A 17,005-nucleotide genomic window follows, 5' to 3' on the forward strand; every position below is an offset into this window, starting at 1 on the left:
AATGGAAAACGGTAATATTTGTACTTAAGAGCCTTAGTGAAGGATGGAAGAAATATTCCATAATTTATTTCTTCATTGTATAAGATTGGTCTGAAAATTTTACTCCTTACTCATTGAGGAAAAGGAGCCAGATTACCATTTATCGCCCACCATATTGTGTGTGTACTATACATATAGAAACCAGAAAAGCAGTGACCGAGTCTCATAGAATTTCACAAAAATCTGATATATAAACTACTTTTGCTTATTAAATGTTTGTTAAACAATGTAAAAATATAGCTTTTATGCATAAACTATATCTTAGTTTATTCAGGCTATAATTTGAATAACTTACAGTTTTAAACTTTTATCTTACAATTATTGTGCATATTTTTAAAATTAAGGACCTTCTACATCCTTGTTTGGACAGCTTTTTCCTCCCCCAATTGGCATATCTGATGTGAGATAGGGTGAGAAAGGAATGTAAACTTGTCTGCAAGGTATTTTATGATCACAACTCTGCAAAAGAACCTTTTGTTTCTTGGTTAATGAAGGATGATTGGCGTTTACATACTGCAGAGCGTCTGCCTACTGTTGAGATAAAAACACATTCATCATGTACTGTCTCCTCCTCCAAGGCTAACCAAATCCAACATTGCTCTTGTTGCCTCTCACACTGTAGCTCCTCAGTCGTCTTAGCCATAGCTCTAGGAACTGTAGCATTTTTTTGAGTGAGGCCTTTGTTAGTAATGAATATGCTACAATTTCCCCATAATGTTTTTTGCCTTTATGAAAATGACCACCACTTACTTTTTGGTGCAAAAACATTGTTCAGAGCTACTTTTGTGACTAAGAAATTTTCACTTTTTGAGCAATGGCCAACAGTGTCTAAATTCAAAAAACTTCTTTCCATCTGAATGAAATTGCGTTGTTTGAAAAAGATTTAATTTTCATTCCTGGTTGATTCTGTTTAATAAAGTGACATGTTATGTTGTGGGAGAGGGAGGGGGGAAAGGAGTCCTGTGAGAGAGAGAAATCAGTTTTTGCAGATTTTCAGCAAAATGTTCAGAACATCTAATTTTGTGATAAATATTTCACAGTGTTAGGCGATGGATCAGTTTTCTCTCCTCATTTTGGTATAAGCCTTTTTTAGTCATGTGCTTCTCCTACTGAAATTGTGCATTTATATAGTGCAATAAACTATTTCCTTGTCTAAATGAATAAAAACTACTGGAGGAGGACGGGGGATTGTTCTTTTTCTTTCTTCCGCTTTAATTAGTTTGAATGATCTAGATAATATATTAAAGCCAAAATAACACTTTCCCCCTTTTTTTAATTCTGAATTTGGAAGGTGCTGAATTAATCTAGGTACAAGCCAGTATTGGAGGAGTGACAACTCTTTTTCTCCACCCTTAGTTTACTCTTTCTAGGCCGGTTCTGTTGGCTGTGTTACAAGGCATATGTACAGTGTGCACATCCTTTCCAGGGGAAATAATCCACCCTAATAAGGATTTTTTTTAATCATTTCCCTTAATGTTTGATAGTCTGACTCTTAAAACTCTGCAGCAGAGGCACTTGAGGGAAGAGAGCTGTTCATTCTTCTCTGAATGTGTTTATCATGTTTCAATTGAAATAGACTAACAAACTAGTTTTCAATACTGTTCTTTAGACTATTCCTTCAAAGTTGTAGCACAAAAACAGGAATTGTGGTGGTTCTTTTTAGATCAGTACATAAGTGCCTCACATTTTGCTATCTCATTATACTTTGTCTCTGTTTGCTTCTTTCTTTGATCTGTCGCCATAACTGGGAAATGTTACAAATAGCCAAAATGATGAAAGAAGCATGCTTTGATGTGCCAGATTGCTTGCACGTCACACTCTTTAGCTCTCTACAAATGTTATCAAATGTTGGTTGTCTTTACAGTTACTGCGGGGTTGAAATACTGCACATTACTAAATATATAGCCAAGATTAATTCATGTATGAAAACTATTTTGCCTGAAACCAGGACATAAGCATAGAATACATCTGAATCAATGTGGATAACTCAAAGAATTGTTAATGTAGTAATAGTGGGCTGATTCCACAATTTAGGGCTCAGAGATTTAAATGTTTTTCATCAGCACTTTCATCTTCAAAATGGCTTTTATTTTTGAACTATCAAGATGATTTTGTTGGCAATTTTACTCTTTTTGAAACTGCCTCCTGCATCTTTGCAGCTACGTGTATGGTAAATGTTTTAAATACATGTTCTGGAACGTTTTCACCATGTGAATTTTCTAAATTGGAGCAAAGAAAAGCAATGAATAGGGCAGGTTTTCCCCCCACTGGGTCTTCCCTTGTCTTTTAAACATCCCACGTAGTTACAATTTTTTATGGTTCAAGTTCATTGAACCTACATCTGTTATATTACTTATCCGTTTCTGAGAATGTAATCAAATTTTCATGAGAACTTTGAGGTAGTTAGAATAGCTTTGCCATAAGTTGGTGAAGAGAGTAGGCCACACTACTTAGATGGTGTGTGTTACACACTTAAACTGTGTTTCAAACAGTATCTTAAAAAACAATTTGTCTAATTTTGAAAATGCTTACTGGAGAGGCACAAAATTATTTGATTTATAATACCTGGGACAATTTGAAAATTCAGACTCTCTTGGGAATTAGCAATGTTAACTGTAAATACGTATAATTTATTTAAAAAATTAAATTATTAGTAAATGTAGCATTGTAGCAGTTGCAAAGCACAAAAATTTAATATTCTGCATGAGTCGTTTTGGAGGATGTCATGTTGAGAAATGTAACTTTTGACCTAGAAGTTGTTAAAGCATCTGCAATGGACAATGTTCTCTTAAGTATGTGTTTCACATAAATGAATGACTTCAGGAAACAAATGCCATAAGATGGATTTAAAGGTGAACAGAATACAGCAATGGGACTGAACTTCATTTTGATAGATTTATTTCCATAAGTTTTCATTTCTAAAGAAGCTTGATCAGTTTTCCATTTAATTATCAACCAAACCAACTCTTGTGGCAAAGTAATGGTTTAGCAATCTCTCAAGAAGAAAAGAGTAACCTTGAATGCAGTAATAAACTATTTTCGGGGGTTAGGAGGGCAAGAACAATCTTAGTCAGATATTTTCTAGGATTAGACTGAACATCTAAAGTCTGCAGGCGCAGTTGTAGCTGTTTCAGTCCCAGGATATTAGAGAGAAAAGATGGTTCAGGAAAAAAATTAAACACGAAATCCTTAACAAACTTCAGATCCACCATAATCTCTCCACTGCCGAGAGGACAGCCATGCAGTCCTTGAGATCTAACCACCAGATAATGATCAAACTAGCAGACAAAGGGGGCGCCATTGTAGTCCTCAACCGTGATGACAACATTAACAAGGCCAACAGACTACTCTCCGGCACAACCTATGATAAAGAACTTAAAAAAGACCCCACACTACAGTTTACCCAGGAGCTTTAGGATACCATCAGAACCTTCCCCAGACAACACCAAGAGAGAGTCTACAAACTCATCCCCCACAAACCCATTCTAGAGATCTTCTGCTTCCCAAGGTACCCAAACAAGGGAACCCGGATAAATCCATCATATCTGGCCATGGCACTCTTACTAATGGAATATCAGGGCTCATAGAAACTGACGTCACACCACTCACCCCACAAAGGGCCAGCTTCCTCCAGGACACAACTGACTTCCTTCACAAATTCAGCAATATTAACCTTGATAAGAACACCGTCCTTGCCACCATGGATGTCATTTGCCCATACACAATGATGGAATCACGGTCTGCTTCAGATATTTACAAGACAATGGGCAATCCTCATATCTACCCCAAATACATTGCCAAACTCATCCATTTCATCCTCACTCATGACAATTTTATATACAGCAACATACACTTTTTTTTCAAACCATAGGAACAGCGATGGGTACTAGGATGATTCCCCAATATGCCAGCCTCTTCATGGGCCTCTTTGAAGAAGAAGTTCTGCACCGATACACTATGAAACCAATGATATACCTGAAATACATCACTGATATTTTCATCCTCTGCACAGATTGGTTAAACTCCCTCATAGATTTCCACCACAACTTCAACAACCACCATTCATCCATTAAACTCTCTCTGGAACACTCCCACACTAGCATCAACTTCCTGGACACCACAGTTGACTTCAGCAGTAGAGCCCTGTAGACAACCGTATACAAAAAACCCACAGAACACAATGCCTACCTTCATGGATGCAGTAGCCACCCCAAGAAATCTGTGATGCCACAGCGTGTGCTACAGGATGTAAATCTTGGCACATTATGGCTGCCTTTGTCTGATGGGGACACTCCACCAGAGAAGTAGATCATGTCATGGAATGGGCCACCCAAATGCCCTGAGAGAGCCTGCTTCAATACAGAGATAAGACCCCCTCTGACCACATCCCCCTGTTTGGCGCCTGCCACCCCACACTTGAGCCCATGCAGGGTTACAACCCCTACTCAGTGGGTACCGCATCCTGTGGGAGGCCTTTCCTGAACTCCCACTTCTGGATTTCAGGCAGCCCCTTGGCCTTTCCGCACTCATCATCAAAAGCAAGCTCCCCACAGACTGGGACATATCAGTTCAAAGTGGCTTCAGGCCCTGTCAGAACAACAGATGCAAAACCTGCAGAAATATCTCCACTGCTACAATGATCGGCACCCCCCCCCCCACCACAACACACCTTCCACACATTCTACATGTACCTATCACAACATGTGATATACCTCATCCAGTCCATTGAATGCCCCAATAACAATTATGTGGGTGAAACCAGACAATCACTGTGTGCTTGAGCGAGCTCACACAGGAAAATCATGAAAGACAAAAAAAACCTTATCACTTGTGGGCAAACACTTTTCACAAAGCGATCACTCTGTGTCTGACCTATCAGTCCTCATCTTCAAAGGAAACATGTACAACACTATCAAAAGACATGCCTGGGAGCTTAAATTCATTATTTTGCTAGACTCTAAAAATCATGTACTGAACAAAGACACTGGATGTATGTACTATAATCTATAACCCACTAACCCCCTCTTTTTGTTTTATGACTGCAGAGGTGTTAAAGGGCCACTTTACAGTGTGTGCTAACTGCTTACGCTAAACAATCTGTTCTACCTTGCATTTTGCTTTTTTGTTTCCCAGACCTGAAGAAGAGCTCTGTGTGGCTCAAAACCTTGTCTCTCTCACCAACAGAAATTGATCCAATAAAAGATATTAACTCAACTTCCTTGTCTAGCTGAAGTCTACTTCCCTTAATCCTGCCTCGTTTGTTACGGAATGAAAGTTATCTGGTTATTTTAGCTTAAACTATATATTTTTTATTTCATACCAAAAAACTGCCTGTCCAAGGTGCTCATTGCTGTTATGTATGTTTCTGAACAATGTTTTTAATCCCATAAATGCTCCCTTCTTAAAAACATTAGTGTACCTGGTATTAATTGGCACCCTTGTTGGCAGTCTCTGCAGAAAAGCCTAAAAAGGGAATGGAGACTAGTGTTCCCACTTATTCCGGTGTTAGTCCTCAAACAGGCAGTGCTGATGATCTCGCTGTGTGGACTTTGGACTCATGTCAGCTTTTTCTGTACCCTACAATTTTTAAAAGGCTGTTTAGATATTACCCAGAAATATAAATTTTCTGTAAATGGTGGAGTTGGCACCTTAACACTCAGACAGTATTTTGCTGATTAAAATAAATATTGTTTTGTGACCTTTCTTAGGTCCATAACATTCTTGCTGAGATGGTCATGGGTGGAATGGTTTTGGAGACCAACATGAATGAAATTGTCACTCAAATTGATGCACAAAATAAACTGGAGAAATCTGAGGTAAGGCTGAGAGACTATAATGACCTTTAACTTAAAGCATGATCATAATATCTGCATGATATGCAGCCTGTGCTGTTTGTCCTTCAATACCATATGAGATACAGTTGCTTGCTTATAGTGCTAAACATTGACACTGCACATTTAGTATGTGGTACATTTCATCTTGTGTGATAACTGCATAGAATAGTAGCTAATTATTCTTTTGTTACTTGTATCAAACAAAGCCACATCTGCCATTGGTATCAGTGTGCATTGATAGTCCTTTAAATTTCTTTCACTCAAGACCTCTGGCTTCTTGTTTTTTGTTTGTTTGTTTGTTTTTTCATGATGGAACCCAATACTGGCTGTAGAACTTAAGGGAAAAAATATATATACCTGTATATATATATACACCTATACGAACAAGATTGTAAAGTGTTAAATAAGTGGTAGTGTATTCGGTGTCATAGTAATACTGTAACACAAAATGATAAACTAGGGTGGAAGTGGGAGGGTGATTATGCATTTAAAGCCCAATCCTGGTCCCATTTAACAGTTGGGAGTTCTGCCATTATTTGCAGCAATAAGAGTTTGTCTACATGAACAATTTGACTGCAGAACCTAGAATCTGAAGCTACCCCACGCAACCCTGCCATAGTCTCACTATTTTTGTGCATCCTGCTGATGCGCACAGTTTGTTAGAGCACTTTGAGCTCGTCCCATTTCAAAGAGGAATATAGATTAAAGCGCAGTAATGAACTGTTCAGGCATGTCAGCAGGCTGCACATGGACAGCGAGACTGCAGTAGGCAAGTGCTGGCTAGAATCTACTTTTCAGTTTGCCACAGTCTAACTGTTCATGCAGACAAACCCTAAGATTTGGTCTTCAGTGTACCTTCAAATAGGAAGATTGCATTCTGTATGTACAGTGGCCAGATAAATTTGAGTAGGCAAATGTGCTCAAATTTATACTTATGGCTATCACCAATTCACTGGCAGGATATAACTGTAGTTTAAATAAATTCAGTGCCAAGTGTTTGATTCTGCAGAACCTGATATCTAATTGGCTTAGTTTAGTACTGCTGAATTTAATTTGCAGTGGGGAGAATGCTAGAAGTAATATAACTGTGAGATAAAATGTTATGATCTTTATATATTGCGTCACTTGCAGCGTAAACCAGCAATATGTTAGCTAAACCTCCTTGGCTGATCCTTGTTTGTGAGAGGCGATAATCCTGTGTCTGACCAATTTATCTTTTTCTGGAAGCTCATTGCTATCGTTCAAATTGGGAAAACACTGCAAATTTAATAGTTTCCATTTTAACAAATATTTTTATTACATCTACCAAATTAAATGAGAAATGAGCTCTGAAGCTATGTTATGTCCAGCCATTTATACTGTTACTCCTAGTTCGTAATCTGGCATAGCAACCGTTTCAGTCTGTCTGTGCCTCTGATTTTCCATTTTGCACCACTTCTTGGTTGCTTCAAAGAAGCAGCACAGCACTGACTGAGAAACACACAAGTTGACAATGATATGATACTGTTTATGCCAATGTATGCCCAATAATAAATTATAGAATTTTAATAAGATGCCCAAAATGCCGTTTAACTTTCTGACGAAGTTATTGATCTTGCCCAAGTAAATGTTGTTTGTTTTTTTCCCCGTTATAAAATAAGGTAAGATCTATCTGAGTAACTTCTTTACATAGTTTTCTATGATGGACACAGCAAGACAGTAACCTAAGGTTTAAGAGGCATAATTTCTTAAGATTACTATGTCATGGTGTTTGAAGAACTTCTTTAAGCTCTGCCTAAAAACACTAGTTAAGGTATTTATTCACTAACTTGTTAATTCTGTTGCTAAATCAGCCAGAGAACAGTCTTTTGATTACTCATCTCAAATCTGTCAGTTGAGTGCAGTGAGCCCTATTAATGATTGTTTCCCACTACCTCATCTGCAAGTTAACTACCTTTTTCTTAATATGATGCCTGAAATACAAAACTAATTAATAGAAAAATACAAACAAGTAATTAATTTGGCTCATGGGAAGTTTGGCTCCATATATTAGCCACATAGCAATTTTGCCTGTTGTATAGAGCAATGAATTATAGAAGGTAAAATTATAATAGTAGTAAACTGAAATACTTGGTGACTGGGATGGAGTGGATAGCTTCACAATCTGCTCTTCATTAATGCAGATTTTGAGTACAGTTACTGTTTCTTTTTCAGCTCTGACAGTTAATGTAATATTATGATATTCTAGAGTCCATCGTGAATGTTTACTCAGTCAATTCATTAGTCATTTGTTACATGTATACCTAATCTTCATTTCTTCCCTGATCTCTATTTCTTCTCCTGTTTCCTTTTTGACTAAAGGTATTGTGTCTCAGCTCATTTTCCCAAAGGTGAACTGACCAGATACAAACCTTAAACTGAAACATATATCTACATGGTATATATTAAAGTTCTTTTGTAGCAGACAACTTTTAGAAACCAGTGGATCTTGTCATTTTGATAACCTTTGATTGAAACAACGTTAGAAATAAATGAACAAAAGCTCTCCAGAGGCTGTTTTCAATGGGATCTTGTACTTCATACTCGTAAGATTACCAAGGCTTCCAAACGCTTTACAGCTCTTGACTTTTAGTATGGTTTCCATCTATTAGAAATGCTTGGGTCCAGAAAGTAGTTGTATGAAAGATAAGCTGCTTTTCCTTTTGCAGCTAAAATGGCAAATTTCATGAAATATATTTAGCCTACATCTTCAGAAATTACTTACATTTCACTTAAATTTTAATATAAAGTGGGTGGATAGGTGTGGGGTTCAGTTTTGGGTTCAATTTCAATAGAATAAAATGCAAGATGATTATATGTAGATTTTTGTCTGCCTTACTGTTGTATGTCAAACATTTGAACAGTTAAGATGCTCCAATTTTTTTTTGTTGGATTTCAGTTGAAATTTAACATGAAGAATTAAACATGTGTTTATTGCATTCACAAATGTGAGTAACAAACTCCTTTATCAAACCAAAGACTGCTTAGCCAGGGCCCTTGGCAGAATAGTAGCACTTTGCATTGTTGTGATGGAGTCTCAGATTTGGTTTCTGGCTATAATCCTTTGTCACCTGGACTATGAGAATATGAAGCAATATGCCCCTTTCTGGAGGGAGGGGAAGTGTGTCGTGTGCGCTTCATTGCTGACACATGTGACTACGGAGCAGCATTGTTGGTCCCTGAATGGATTCCTGGTCAATCCCTCTGAACCAAAAACATTACTGTGATTTGGGATTAAGGGAGGGAAGTTTAAGGGAGAAGATCATTGGGATGCTATCAGGTCCACAGCTAAAACTGGGCTACCTGTGTTCTATTTGGGGTGTTGAGATGGGTGTGAATTTAGTCTTACTTTTAAGTCGGACCTCATTTTTCCAAACCTCCTGATCTTTTCTAGCTCTTTCCATTCTTCTCTCTTACAGACCTTTATCTTTCAGTCTCCCAGACAGGACAGGTAGACACAGGTATTGCTGACTTTGAGAAAAAAATGTATTTTTAACAAAAAGGGAAAGCAAAATGATGTCAAAGGCAATAAATTATTTAGGCCAGACTCAAAAATTATGTGTTAATATACCCATGCCAGTCCTTGTAGCCTACTTTTTGTGCTAGTTTCTTCTTGTAGTTCCCTCATCTTTTATTGGCCAGAGTGTATTTTACTAGCTTGTCATTTACTTCATATGTTCTTTATTTTATTTTATTTTTCTTCCTACATTGTAGAATTTAACTTTGGGTTTTTTTGTGTCAGCATTTAAATTACAAAAATTGTGGATCTTTTTTTAATTAAAAAATATTAATCTGAATAACAGTTGAGCACACAAATAGCTGACATTACTAGTGCAGTGTCACGTGGTTGAAAAACTTAAACTCTAAGTGTATGGTCAGGAACATTCTACCGATGAGAGCCTTAACATAGTGAGTGTTAGCTCTAATGGTACAGCTTCCAAACTCAGTATTTCAAATTAAAAATCAGAACCTTTATGCTCTTGTATTGGAGTGAAATTTTAGAACAAGTTGCACATAAACAACAAAGCATTTTTGTTTTAAAAGTTTAATCCCAAATAAATATTGAATAATCCATAGAATTTAAAATTATAGAGGTGAAATGTAAAGATGACCTACAGATGTTATAATTGGCTTTTTAAGGTTGAAGTTATTGTGCTGAATGTCACTAATGAATAGGGTCAAAGGACAGTCTGCACATAATGAACTTCAAATGTATATTTTTCTCCTTTTGCAAGTACTGATGTCCAGAGAAGTTGTGGATCATTGGCTCCTTCTTCAGGAGACACTCTGGTATTTTCACAGGGAGTCTTATGGAGCAACAGCCAGCGATCCAAGTCAGATATGAAAAAAAAGAATTTGGAAAAGGACAAGGAAGTGAACATTTTAAGTTCAGAATGTGCCGACTGCCCCTTTGACCCTGGTTATTTGAAACATTAAGTACAACTCAGTAATTTAAATGTCAATGTGCATTAGTTGTAGAATACCTTTGAAATAAATCTGCTTTTTAAAATGATTTTTTAAAGAATATTTCAACAAGTATAGCTTATCTGAAGTCAGGTTTTACTATTCTGCATTTTAAAGGCTTAGTGTAGAAATATTTTATATGGTAAGAACATATTTTACTTGAATTTGAAACTTCTTGTATTATATGAAGGAAGTAATCTAAACAAATTACCATCCTCATCCTCAAGTCACTGAAAATAAGCCATATTTCACTATGTAAGAAAGAGGAGCTAATTTTTCAATAGTTTTTGGCATATTGCTACTTTTTTTGTTTTCTGTTGTGTTCGCAGGTTCTGTTTTTTATTTTTGGGTCTGGCAATTTAAAGAAAAAACAGTCAAACAAAAAATCATTCCCATCCATTACTATCTTTGTGATTCAAGTGCTTGAAATTTCTAAGAGTATGTCTAAGTCTTCTATCTGTTTGGCCTCATTTTGATATACCTGCAGACTTCATTTTGTTTTTTCTCTAATTCTGTTCATTTATCTAACCTCATGAGCAGAGAACATGATCATTCCTTTTTATTCTGTATTGCATCCTTTCATCCTATTCATAACCCTGCTGCTTTGAAATCATACTTCCTCTGGGAGGAGAAGTTGGTATAAAACACCAGCAGCAGTGATATCCAAGTGCATTCCAATACATATGGAAAAGACCAGTTTCTCTAGCAGGGTTTCAGCCTTCATTAATTCATTTTCAAGTAAGCTTCATGTTTTTGTCCCTCCTTTTCACTATAACAGTTAGGCTGCCCTTCCAACAGCTCCACAAGCTAAATATTTATCCATTTATGTAGTAAGAAGCATACATGGATATTACCTAAACTTTCAAAAGCACCAGTAATCTGTTCCTATGTACTTGAGATCTTTTAAAAAATGTGAATAAAATCAACATTTCTAGGGTTATCTTCATGTAACACATTATACCAGGATTATCAGGAAAGAATATTGTGACATATAACTGCCCTATTAACAAAATAATGACCTCAAATTATACCTCACATATTTAGTATTTAAGTGAATTGAAATTTCTCATTTGATAAATAGAAGAACATTTTCTGTTCATGCTACTCAACGGAATGTGCTAGCTTTGATCTCAAGCAAAACAGCCATATTATTTAAAGTTTCTTATGTGGCATTGATAATTCATGTTGAAGCCACAAGCCTTTAAGTATACTATCAGATTTACAAACATTCTTGCAGTGGCTGTGAATAAAGCATTAATATGTCAGGTGTTTCAGAATTAGTGTACAACATTTTTTAACAGTGAAATGGAGAATACAAAGCAGCTAGGGGGAAAATACGGTGTTTGGTTCATTGTAATAACAGCTATATGCAAGTTCATACCGTACTTCTAAAACTTCATGAACTTGCTTGAAAAATGTCATTTTCACTTGCTTAGGTCATTTTGCTTGCTGTGAACCTTCATAATTCACTGCATGATCAAGGCTTGCCACTTAGTTTTTTAAAGTGTTATAATTTTTCCTTCGCCACCCTAACTTTTCTTCTAAAGTATTGAATAATAAAAGTAGTTGAAAGCTATACTGTGCAATATTACAGTAACTACTTTCTCATCAGGTACCTGCCGCAAACCTTTTATGAACAAATTGAATTTGAAGTATTTCTTGTGATTCCTTTTTTCTTTCATAAATTAAATTTTCTCTTGGCAGCAGGAATTACAGAAAAATAGCAGAATTGATCACCAGTTTACTACTTGACATACTAAACATTGATAAGTCTGCTGATGCATTCAATATATAACAACTTAATACAAACACAAACTACTTTTACTGTGGGTTACTTTTTTTTATTACTGTAATACCTTTTGTCAGATTTTTTTTATTAGACCTCTTAATCTAAAAATCTGTTCAGTGTGTCTTAGAAGTACTATATGACTTTGTCTTGTGCTTATAAAATTGTGAGAATGGTTGTGCTAAAAGGGCATTGCAGTATGTAAATGAGACATGTCAAATCACAAATCCATTTAATAAAGAGGAGGACTTTAGGAGAAAAGGGAGTGGTGGCTTGAGAATGTCTACGCTCTAGTGTATGAAGATGAATCCTTATCTTTCACTCTGGAAACTGTTTCACTTGCAGGCAGAGAAGAGGCAATCTGAAATGCCGTAGTCCTTCTATCATGGATATTCTTTGATCTTAAACCAAAATTGTCATAGATGAAGTTTAGTTAAAAGTGTGGTGTTGTATTTTTGATTTTATTTTAATTATTTTATTTTTTGGGTGTCAATTATGGTATTTTAAATAATTCTCAATTATGTCTTCATTTTCTTGGGGTGGGAGTCAGGGACTGTAAGTCTATGTAAAGAGGATAGCTGCAGGTAGGTAAAAATAATGGCCAGTTATGTTCAAGTTTTTATTTGTCCATTCAAAAAAGAAAAATTATCCTTCATTAAATTAGAGTAAATTTTTGCCTGAACCCTAATCTGCATTAAATTAGGGTACGGGATCTCCATCCTAGTCACCTAGAAAGACATCTGTGTTTTAAATTGCCACCCATGTCTGTCTATGTGGACCATGTGCATTATTTATAGTATTTTGCTGGTTTCCCATTGTTTAAGTTTTGAATTGTATAATTCATTGCTTTTGTTGTTGCTTTAACAGTATTTACGTCTTCTGTATGGAAAACAGTTTACATTGTCCTATTCTTGGAATTGCTCAAAGGATTTTTCTCCGGCAACTCAATATTGTATTTAAAAGAGAGAGAAATCAAGTTAGAGGAGGAAATTCACATTTTCTTTGGTATCTTGTAAAACTTTCTGAACAGTTATTTGTGTATTAATACAGATGTTTCAAGACTCTCAAATCAAAAAGGAGGTTTTACAATCAATTTCTTGTTGCATTATCTCATTGCATTATGTTTTTTTAAAGGCAAACCACAATAAAAAAGGTAGTGCTGTGCTTGGCAGTGCTCTTGTGTGATGTATAAAGTGAGCTTCAAGGGTTTTTTTTTAAAATTTCTACTTGTGAGTTTTTATATTAGTAATACCAGGTCCTGACTTCCTCTCTCATGGAGTTGAGATGATGGTGACAGTTTTCCAGCTACAAGAGGGAAGTCAGGGTACAGTACTTCTGGTATTCTTTTTAGGTGAGGTTCTGTACTGTGCCTCAGCCCATGAAGTGGCTTCAAGCTTTCCCAGTTCTGGTGTACTTCATGTTCCCCAGCACCATTTAGACAGCCAGGGTGGGGATGGGGCACCGATTAAGTTACGGCAGCATGGTCTGGCTTCCTATGTGCTGCAGCACTGCCTGGAATCTCTAGTGTCACAGTGCCATCCCTGATATGCCCTTCTCAACCTGGCATGCCTCTTATGCCAGTGTTTGTGAGGGGTCCACAGAAGACACTCACAGCTATCTGCCTCAACCCTGATCCTCCTGTGGCTGGATCCGAAAGTTTAAGAGCCCGTTTGCACTGCACTAACCCTTCCATGGGGCATAAAAAGTCCAGAGAAGTGAGGATTTCATCTTAGGTTTTTCTGTCTTTTGTATAAAAACAAAATTGTATAGGGTTGGGGAAAATCTTAGATCAACTTTAGTCCTTGTAAAAGAGCAGTGGAGAGAAAAAATACTGTTCCACTTTGTAGTCCGTCTTTAAATCTGGATATTGCGTAGCAATATCTAATGAATTGTTGCATATCTGTGGGGGTTTTGTTCACCACTGCAAGCTGATACCACAGATGTCACATGCACCTTACCCCAATTACTGTAAATACTACAAACTATCTTTTAAAAACATTATACATTACATGTAGAGACTGTACTTTGAGCAGTAATTAATTACAGAAAATACTATTATGAACAAGTATGAATCAGATGTCTCCAGAAAACCACCATTCTTTTTTGCCATGTTGCTCACTCAGAATTCAGGGTCCTTACCCAATTTAGAATAAAATCTTAAGATATCTTCCATCTCCAAATGTTTAATCTTTTGTTTATTGGAATAGCTTTTACATTTTTTTTTCTTGCCATTTGTTTATATTAGCTCATTACTTAAGTCCCCCAAGTATAAATATTGTACAGGAATATTGCTTTCTAAGATCGTTAGTTCTGAGAATTGCCTATGTAAATTTAATTCAAAAAAATTGTTAATGTATTAAGCACTATGTTAAGCCTCGATAGACAAGTTTTAATGTTCTTAATCTAGAGAATATTAAATTTAAATCTCTATCTTTCCAAATACCTTTTGCTTTTTAAAACCATTTTGCAGACTTTTAAAAAAGTAATATTAGTGAGAATAGCCAGCAGCCTGTCTAACACTCTAGCTGCTTATGGGTCTCTTTCCTGTGTTGTAAACCTGAAATACTGATACCGGTAAATTCTACATATGTTTTAGCAAGACAGTCAGTCTTGTTTTCACATTCTACATCTGACCATACATGTGCAATGAGTTGTTTTATTAAGGGGGAAAGTTATGGTATTTAAAATAAGTTTTAGCTTTTCTGCACACTAGTAAATACAATGGTGATTTGATTCTAGTTTCTATCTTTAAATAATTCTTTATGCTTTTCAATTAGGAACACCTGTATTTAGAAACTAATAATGGAGAGAGGTTTTCTATATCCCATAGAGGTCTGAGTTGGAAATTATTTAGTCAGTATTTCTACTACAAATCCTTGTTTTCAGGGGATACAACTTGTCATTTGGCCATACAAAAAATCTACAGGGTAATAATGCTTGGCATAAAAAACTTAACTCATGAGCATTTTTTCCCCTTAAATATTAAAGGGGAAAAAATCAGCATCGTTAGTAAGTGGGCAGAAGAAATTCAAATGATTCATGCTTTGTTTTGCATTCCATTGAAAATGTTAGGGCCAGCTTTTCAGAATTGCATGCACGTAATTACTGTGATTGTGTGCAGTTGTGTACATTCCAGTACTACATTGTTGTTGGTGGTGGTGCAATTCTAAAAATATGGGCCTTTGATCCTAAATGTATTTTATGTATTTTTCAAGTCATTACTTTTTAAAAGAAATACTAGAATAAATCATTAGAAAACCAGTTACTGTGCAAAAAATCTTTAAAATAAAGAGTTGTATGGGTTTTTTGCCCCTTGTACAGACTTGGGATCAGATCATTAGTTCACTGTAAATTGGTGTAGCTGCATAGAAGTTTGCAGAGCTATGTCAGTTTACAACAGCTGAGGATCTAGCCCGTGGTACTTAGGCATGGCAGCAACTTTGTCTAAATGGCAGTAATAGAATAAAATTAGTTGTAAAATGTTCTTTTATTTTACAGATTAATGAGTGACTTTAACTGATTAAAGACCAGAGCAGAGGAAATTAACACTAAATACAATTGTTAGTGTTTGACTTGACTCAAGCCAATAAAATTAAGCTATGACTGTTAATGTCTCGGTATTCTTAGGAATTGCAGGTGTCTCGAATGATTTGAGATTATGGATCGTGTAAGTGGCTTTAGGATCAGTACAAGTTAAAGACAGTATGTTAGCTTCAGCTATATCTCAGTGTGGTGGTTTTACAACGTACATATTACTTAGCCTGGTTTCCTCTGGTCCTTCCCTACTCCCATATACTTTTCATCAAATTGACACAGCGTGTTTCCATAATATTTTAGACGTTGTGTGAACTGTTTTCTCTTTCTGGTTTAGTATTTCCAAATAACCCATTTCATTCCAACCCAAACTACTATCTGGTCTTTCTAATCTCATAACCGTGCAAACAATTTAAATGTTAGTGTTGTCTGCCTATACCACTTGTAGTAATAGGCTTCACCTGTGTTGTATTTTTTTTCTTTACATCTATATACAGGCTGGTTTAGCAGGAGCCCCAGCCCGGGCTGTGTCAGCTGTAAAGAATATGAATCTTCCAGAGATCCCAAGAAATATTAATATTGGTGACATCAGTATAAAAGTGCCAAACCTGCCCTCTTTTAAATAAAATGGCTACTACAGGTAAAATCAAGGAAAAATGTAATTGAGGTTTACCAAACAAAGACATTTCTAACTTTTGTTATTTGGATAAAAAGTAAAGGTACTTCATAGAAACTCTGTGTAAAATTAGTATGTGAAGTTGAATGTTGCTTTTGTCTTGCGCAATGATTTTAAAGGAAATGGGTAGTTCCTGTGTGATTTTCTAAATTCCATTCCTATGCCCTTGTAAGGCATATCACTGTCTTGGCTGCTGCAGTATTTTGGAAAAGTATTTAAGATATTCTTTACTTTATATAACCTATAATATTGAGTCTTTTTGTATATCCACTAAGGTCTATGATTAGTGCAGCATTCCTTATCTACTTTTGCTGTTTGTCATGATTATTTAAGATCAGAGTGTGTGTGTTGCATGAAAACATTAAACTGTCTTTTGTTTTTGTTTAAATAAAGTCATAATTAACTGGACTTCTAAACATGTTTTTGTCTGAAATCTACTCTTAGCAACAAATCACTTGCTTCCTGTTTGTTGAGCAAAGCGTGTGTATAAAAAAAAATTGTGTTAGTGTTAATGTATCATTTTGATGTCCAAATGTTAAAAGAATTATACTAAAATATTGTGTGAATGTTCTGGAACTATGAATTTCACACACAGATTATTCAAGATTGTTTTGAAGAAGAAATTTGCCTCTATTAAAAATGGGTAGAAATGTG

General features: G+C 35.9%; 1 protein-coding gene across 3 annotated transcripts in view; it reads left to right on the forward strand.

Annotated features, from left to right (window-relative positions):
• The window catches only part of AP3S1 (adaptor related protein complex 3 subunit sigma 1), a 143,240-nt gene extending 126,481 nt beyond the window's left edge, over positions 1 to 16,759 (forward strand). For 2 of the 3 annotated variants that reach the window (XM_084629053.1, XM_084629051.1), the window contains 2 exons: positions 5,748 to 5,855; positions 16,173 to 16,759. In XM_084629053.1, coding sequence (XP_084485179.1) covers positions 5,748 to 5,855; positions 16,173 to 16,301 — 237 coding nt within the window. In that variant the 3' untranslated portion in view covers positions 16,302 to 16,759. Of the gene's footprint in view, positions 1 to 5,747; positions 5,856 to 9,310; positions 9,353 to 16,172 lie in introns of all 3 variants that reach the window. The other variant, XM_084629052.1, reaches the window with a different exon arrangement.
• Positions 16,760 to 17,005: the final 246 nt, after the last annotated feature.

Source organism: Lepidochelys olivacea (assembly GCF_965140295.1).
Source record: "Lepidochelys olivacea isolate rLepOli2 genome assembly, chromosome: 5".
In the NCBI taxonomy this organism is placed as follows: domain Eukaryota; kingdom Metazoa; phylum Chordata; order Testudines; family Cheloniidae; genus Lepidochelys; species Lepidochelys olivacea.